Source organism: Pinus tabuliformis, chromosome J (assembly GCF_031772625.1).
Source record: "Pinus tabuliformis cultivar Carrire ecotype Pingquan chromosome J, CPIR1, whole genome shotgun sequence".
NCBI classification, from domain to species: Eukaryota; Viridiplantae; Streptophyta; class Pinopsida; order Pinales; family Pinaceae; genus Pinus; species Pinus tabuliformis.
The window spans coordinates 1,473,723,532-1,473,730,357 of NC_142295.1; the positions used below are offsets into that span (position 1 = coordinate 1,473,723,532).

General features: G+C 40.0%; 1 protein-coding gene across 1 annotated transcript; it reads right to left on the reverse strand.

Annotated features, from left to right (window-relative positions):
• Window positions 1-4,910: 4,910 nt before the first annotated feature.
• LOC149232946 (F-box/LRR-repeat protein 25-like) lies at window positions 4,911-5,546 on the reverse strand. The gene has a single exon (XM_089382051.1). The coding sequence runs from the start codon at window positions 5,544-5,546 to the stop codon at window positions 4,911-4,913; it is 636 nt and encodes a 211-aa protein (XP_089238177.1).
• Between the last annotated feature and the right edge of the window lie 1,280 nt (window positions 5,547-6,826).

Here is a 6,826-nt window from a genome sequence, read left to right on the forward strand (position 1 = left end):
GAGGAAAGACTTCTCTTATTGGGGATTGACAGAGAAACAACCTTTGGACATTCTTGGCTGCCACAAATGCCAACCATGAGGAAACCCTGTTAGGGGTGAACGCCCAAGGTTGAACATCCACAACAAGATGAAATGTTTCTACGTTGTCTGGTGTATACAACATCAGAATGTTCGTGATTGCCTCTTCTATCACCGGTTGAGGATAGGAACCACGGACGCCCAGTAACAGTGACGGGCTGAAACGCAGTTCGGACATGCGGGTGTACATGTTCCTGTGTGCGTGTGCCCATCTCCTTGAGAGGACTGAGGATCTGATGGCATCTCCGATTGGAATTTTCGAGAGAATGAGGCCAAGGACATCGTCGTGAAGTGCTAACAGTCTGTCTGGCAATGTCTCTCTCATCTTTTTTATCCTGTGTGTCGAGTTTTCAAATGATGTATTTCATTCCAAGAATAGATGTGCTTGAAGTTTCAAGATTCGTCACATTTCTTGTCAACCTTCTTTAACGGCACCCACATTAGGGTTCCATTTTCGAATCACGTCCTGATTTATTCACTTGATACCGGTAATGAAGATATAATGGTATTTCAAAGGACATGCCCACCATCCGCACGCATCAGCCGGTGAAGCCTGAAACAAAGATCAACAGACAATCTTCAAATTGCACGCCGATACCTTCCGTCGTAAATATATCTTTACTTTCTAAATCAATAAAAGCAATGAAAGAACAAGATTGGTGTCAAATTCATTTTCCAGAGATATCAGTAGGTTGCCAAGAGTTTCTTCGCCTTAGTCAAATGGGTCATATATTTGGGGGAAACCGAATTGTGCTGGCCAGAACTCTTTGCAACGTGTAATCATTTATGGTAACATGGATGAAAGCACCCAAAAGTTACAAAGGATGTTAAAAATTTTGGTTGTATCCAAATGGTAAAGGAAAAGTAAAAGCCCAAATTAAACGCAAACCACCCACTACAGCAGAAGAATAGGATTAGGCAGTCTATTTATGACTTCAGTTAGTAATTCATAGGGTCTACGATCCAGGTTTGGTTTTCATTGGTCATTAGAAATTCTCAGCTGGAATAATGTAACGCTTTCTATCTTTAGAGCAGATGGATGATCCTTTTTCTATCTTTGTGGCTTCAGTTGAAACAGCGCCCTTATTTTTGGACAATTTGTTTTCTCATTCAGGAGTCTATTTATTGTATTAAACTTAGATGTAAACGGTTCTGAGCTCTGAGAGGTGTGCGTGGAGAAAAATAGAGCTTCTATTGTACAGTTTTGACAGGTATTTTTAAAAAATGCAGCTCTGACCCCTGAGATTCTTGTGGTATGAAATTTAACATTTGTCTCATCCTTTGTTTCATATGTAGCCTGTTGTGTTTCCATTTCATTTCATAATCATTTCTAAATGAATACTTTTAAGTGAGAAAGAGAAAATTCAAATTATTTGCTCTGTCTTGAGGAAGTGTTCATATTAAATGTTTTCTTCTATTTGAAAAGGATTCATCTTCTATGCCCTTGTCAACCTCTCAAACAGTTCACCCACTCCACATTATTTCAAATTTGATGTTTAATTTCTTGCCTATCTTGCCTCAGGAGATAATCTATGTTTTTTATGATATTTCTCTGTTTCAAGATGTTCTTTGCCCCATGCAGCCCAGAAAACCCAAACATTTATTCAAAACCTCATTTTATTATCTTTACTAGCCTAAGATCAGCATTCACTATAGGTCATCTCAGCCCCTTTGAAGACCTTTTGCCGAGATAGACCCGGAGAGAGCCCTCTCATGTCCTCGTAGGGCTAGCTACAAGGCTGAGCGTGGTTTGATGTTGCCTTGAGTTTTTCCTTCCTTAGCCTGGGGCAAATTCGAGAGTTAACATAGTGGCGACCATACTGGGGAAGATGGTTTGTTGTTGATGGGATATTCGACTTGAAAATTGTCTTGCCCCAGTACATGAAATCCAGTTGCAGATCTGATGCTGATGGTGGACAGTAGTCAAACACATATGAAGGCTGAAACTTTCACCTGGCGACTCCAACTCGATCCAGACATTCCAGTGCTCGCTGATCCATTTATGCAATGGTAGGGTATGTGGCAAACCCTGCACTTTGTGAAGCTGTAAAAGAAGTAAGAAATCAGTTAGCAGATTTTGAAATTAATGAATATTTTTTCAGTGCCTTGCTTCAATGTTTGAAATCTCCAAAGTTCCGTCTTGAAGCTAAAACTCGTTTCTGCGAATTAATTGTTGAAAAACTAGAGAAGGAAATTCAGTATTTGAATGAGCAGATCCAGTCATACGATTTCCGAGATCCTAAAAAGTTCTTGGAAACTCTTCCTCCATCGAAACAAGAAATAATAGAGTTGCCTACAGATGTTTGTATTGACAGTGTGCAGCTGGAAATATGTATTGGAGAGTTGAGGCAACAAACGGAGTCTGGCTTTCGCGATCCTTGTGCGATGTACATGGAAATGTTTTTCAGTTTGATTGATAGATCAGGTTGTCTTTTACGTGACCAGGCTCATTACGTGCATGAAGGGCTGCCAACAATTACATCTGTGTCCTGTTGGAAGCACTCGCAAGCAGCATCCCTGTCACAGTTACTTGAGTGGTTGATCTGGCATTTTAGTATTACCTGATCTATTGTTTTTACAGTAGAGTATGGTAGATTTTGTAAATAAATAAGCAGCCAAAAGGCAGCATTTCGTTTTGAGTTTCATTACAGTTTTAGTTATAAGTTTGTTGAGTCAGTTTTTCAATCATTTCAGTCAAGTTCCATATATGAGTCGGAAGTCTCGTGTTGTCTGTTGAAATAATGACTCCATTTCCCAATGGATGGAGGCACTGTCTGCTCTCCCAAAGATCTGCAGTTCTTGGCACCTCCAAGAAGCGGCAGCTGCCATCCCCATTGGAGCCAATGTTAGACTCGGTCCTGTCAGTCCCTTGTCATAATCAAATTCTCCAAGGTTCATTTCTCGTCATTCATTGATGTTACTGTGGTCCAGAAAAGAGTCATTTCAGAGTCAAGGTTTCATAGTTGGTCTTCAAACTTGTCAAATGATTCCTACAGGCTAGAAGAAGGTTCAGTGAGTTTATATTTCAAGATGGTTATCAATGCAAGACAGGGTTTTTGAAGAAGAAATCGTTAAATGTGTTTTCAAATATGTAATTATTGAAATTTTTCGATAAAAAGCATGATGTTTTTCAGAGCAGATTTAAGGACAGTACTATCCATGCCAATGATGAGAATGATTCCTTTACACCTGAGGAACTTCGGCAGCAGGCCCAAGAGGAGAAAAAGAAATATCATACTCTTAAGAAAGAAGGAAAAGGTGAGGAAGCATTATAGGCATTTAAACGAGGCAAGTAGCTTGAACGTCGTTCGGAAGCTTTAGAGCTTCTTTGAGAAAGAGCAGGAGAAGGGCTGTCACCATTGCACTCAAGGATCTGGGATGGTCTGATGCATATTTGCAGGATGCAGATAGAAAGCGAAGCAAGATGAATTTGGAGGGTGAACTGTCAACTCTTCTTGGTGAAACTCAGAAAATAAAAAACCCACAGAATGAATCTGTTGTTGGTGCTGAGTAGATGCAGGTGCTGGCACATAAAAGGCAGGCTCTTGCTTTAAAGCGTGAAGGTAAATTAGAGGAATCTGAAGATGAATTTGAGCTAGCAAAGTCACTGGAGATTCAGATGGATGAATTAGCTGGGAACTCACGAGCTCACACTTCAATTGATGGCATCAGCAATGATGATGGCGAGGCAGTAGATGATATTTTTGATCCCCAGTTGTTATCTGCCTTGAAAGGGATTAGCTGGAAAGAAAACGATATTTTTAGCTAGATGCCAACCAAAGGAGTCAGTGCCAAGAATAAGGGTTTGGTTTCTACATCTAGCCATGTTTATGGTAACTTGGGAAATGACACTGCACGAGCAAATGTGGACAAAACCGAAGGTTCAAAGGAAGAAAGGATACGCCTTGAAGAAAATATCAGAGCAGAGAAGCTGAAGGCACTTGATTTTAAAGGGGCAGGTAAGCAAACTGAGGCTTTAGATGCACTTCGCAGAGCAAAGCAGCTTGAGAAGAAGCTACAGCCTTTGGCTACTTGAAAGTGCTTTATATTGGCATTTTAAGTTTCTTCTTATTAGATGACAACTAAAAAGTTTTATAATGGCTGAAAGTGTCGTATTTCTCAAAATTATATTTGTGAAATTTGGTTCTTTGAGAGATATCTGTTCAGTAAACCATATAATTCCAAGAAGACTCGTAAATATTCCCTCAACTTTGTGCATGAAAATTTTATTGCTTCAAGGTAAGCTGCAATTCTCATTTGTAACGTGACACTGAGAAATATGATTGAAAATATGACAGGCTAATTCATCCCAGGATTCTATTCACAAGCTTTCGATAGGATTCAGATTTTGGACAAGGTTAAGAGAGCCATTCAATTGTAGGTCTGACAATGGCATTTCTTGTGATGAACGGAACAGATGGACAAGAGACTATCATCAGTTGTTTGTTCGAGCATTCATCAGAAACATGAAGGCCAAAAACAACATCGGTTCATCAGAAGAGCTGTCACAGGAAAGTGCGCTACGCGTTGGAGGTGTGCACTACGCACCGGGCAGTGCGCTACGCATTGGTTTAGCGCGGCCAGTGTAAAAATACACAGGCGCTACGCATCAGGCTGTGCGCTATGCATTGGGATAGCATGCTACGCACTCAGTCCAGCAAAAAATTTGTTTATACTCATGCGCCCAGTCTCTTATCAAATCGGCTCCATCGACTTGCAAGTAAGCTTCTAAAGGGTGCTCAGTAGATTTTAGTATGATTGTGGTGTTATCAATGTTGGGAAACAAGCCTTGGTTGAAGAGAGAATTGTATTTCATTCTCTGTCATTTCAATCTAATCGACGATAGAGCTAAGAAGTTCTGAATTAGAACGCTTCATGATAAATCTCTCCAGAAGCAGGCACCCCAAAACGAATGCGGCTAAAGTGTTGTCTGTGAGATGGACATTACGGAAGGAGCAAGAAATTAAATGGTGGAATCCCACGAAAGGGTCAGGAAGTTGGGTGAGCAAGTAATTTTGGATATTGAGCGTTTTGAGACGAAGACAGGTGAAAAAATTATCAGGAGGAAAGACTTCTCTTACTGGGGATTGACAGAGAAACAACCTTTGGACATTCTTGGCTGCCACAAACACCAACCATGAAGAAACCCTGTTAGGGGTGAACACCCAAGGTTGAACATCCACAACAAGATGAAACATTTCTACATTGTCTAGTGTATACAACTTCAGAATGTTCGTGATTGCCTCTTCTATCACCGGTTGAGGATAGGAACCACGGATGCCCAGTAACAGTGACGGGCTGAAACGCAGTTCGGACATGTGGGTGTACATGTTCCTGTGTGCGTGTGCCCATCTCCTTGAGAGGACCGAGGATCTGATGGCATCTCCGATTGGAATTTTCGAGAGAATGAGGCCAAGGACATCGTCGTGAAGTGCTGACAGTCTGTCTGGCAATGTCTCTCTCATCATTTTTATCCTATGTGTCGAGTTTTCAAATGATGTATTTCATTCCAAGAATAGATGCACTTGAAGTTTCAAGATTCGTCACATTTCTTGTCAGCCTTCTTTAACGGCACCCACAACAGGGTTCCATTTTCGAATCATGTCCTGATTTATTCACTTGATACTGGTAATGAAGATATAATAGTATTTCAAAGGACACGCCCACCATCCGCACGCATCAGCCAGTGAAGCCTAAAACAAAGATCAACAGACAATCTTCAAATTGCACGCCGATACCTTCCGTCGTAAATATATCTTTACTTTCCAAATCAATAAAATCAATGCAAGAAAAAGATGGTGTCAAATTCATTTTCGAGAGATATCAGTAGGCTGCCAAGAGTTTCTTCGCCTTAGTCAAATGGGTCATATATTTGGGGGAAACCGAATTGTGCTGGCTAGAACTCTTTGCAACGTGTAATCATTTATGGTAACATGGATGAAAGCACCCCAAAGTTACAAAGGATGTTAAAAAATTTGGTTGTATCTAAATGGTAAAGGAAAAGTAAAAGCCCAAATTAAACGCAAACCACCCACTACAGCAGAAGAATAGGATTAGGCAGTCTATTTATGACTTCAGTTAGTAATTCATAGGGTCTACGCTCCAGGTTTGGTTTTCATTGGTCATTAGAAATTCTCAGCTGGAATAATGTAACGCTTTCTATCTTTAGAGCAGATGGATGATCCTTTTTCTATCTTTGTGGCTTCAGTTGAAACAACGCCCTTATTTTTGGACGATCTGTTTTCTCATTCAGGAGTCTATTTATTGTATTAAACTTAGATGTAAACGGTTCTGAGTTCTGAGAGGTGTGCGTGGAGAAAAACAGAGCTTCTATTGTACAGTTTTGACAGGGATTTTAAAAAAATGCAGCTCTGACCCCTGAGATTCTTGTGGTATGAAATTTAACATTTGTCTCATCCTTTGTTTCATATGTAGCCTGTTGTGTTTCCATTTCATTTCATAATCATTTCTAAATGAATACTTTTAAGTGAGAAAGACAAAATTCAAATTATTTGCTCTGTCTTGAGGAAGTGTTCATATTAAATGTTTTCTTCTGTTTGACAAGGATTCATCTTTTATGCCCTTGTCAACCTCTCAAACAGTTCACCCACTCCACATTATTTCAAATTTGATGTTTAATTTCTTGCCTATCTTGACTCAGGAGATAATCTATGTTTTTTATTATATTTCTTTGTTTCAAGCTGTTCTTTGCCCCATGCAGCCCAGAAAACCCAAACATTTATTCAAA

Excerpts from the sequence above, each read along its gene's own strand:
- LOC149232946 (XM_089382051.1), bottom strand. The coding sequence starts at position 5,546 with ATGATGAGAGAGACATTGCCAGACAGACTGTCAGCACTTCACGACGAT.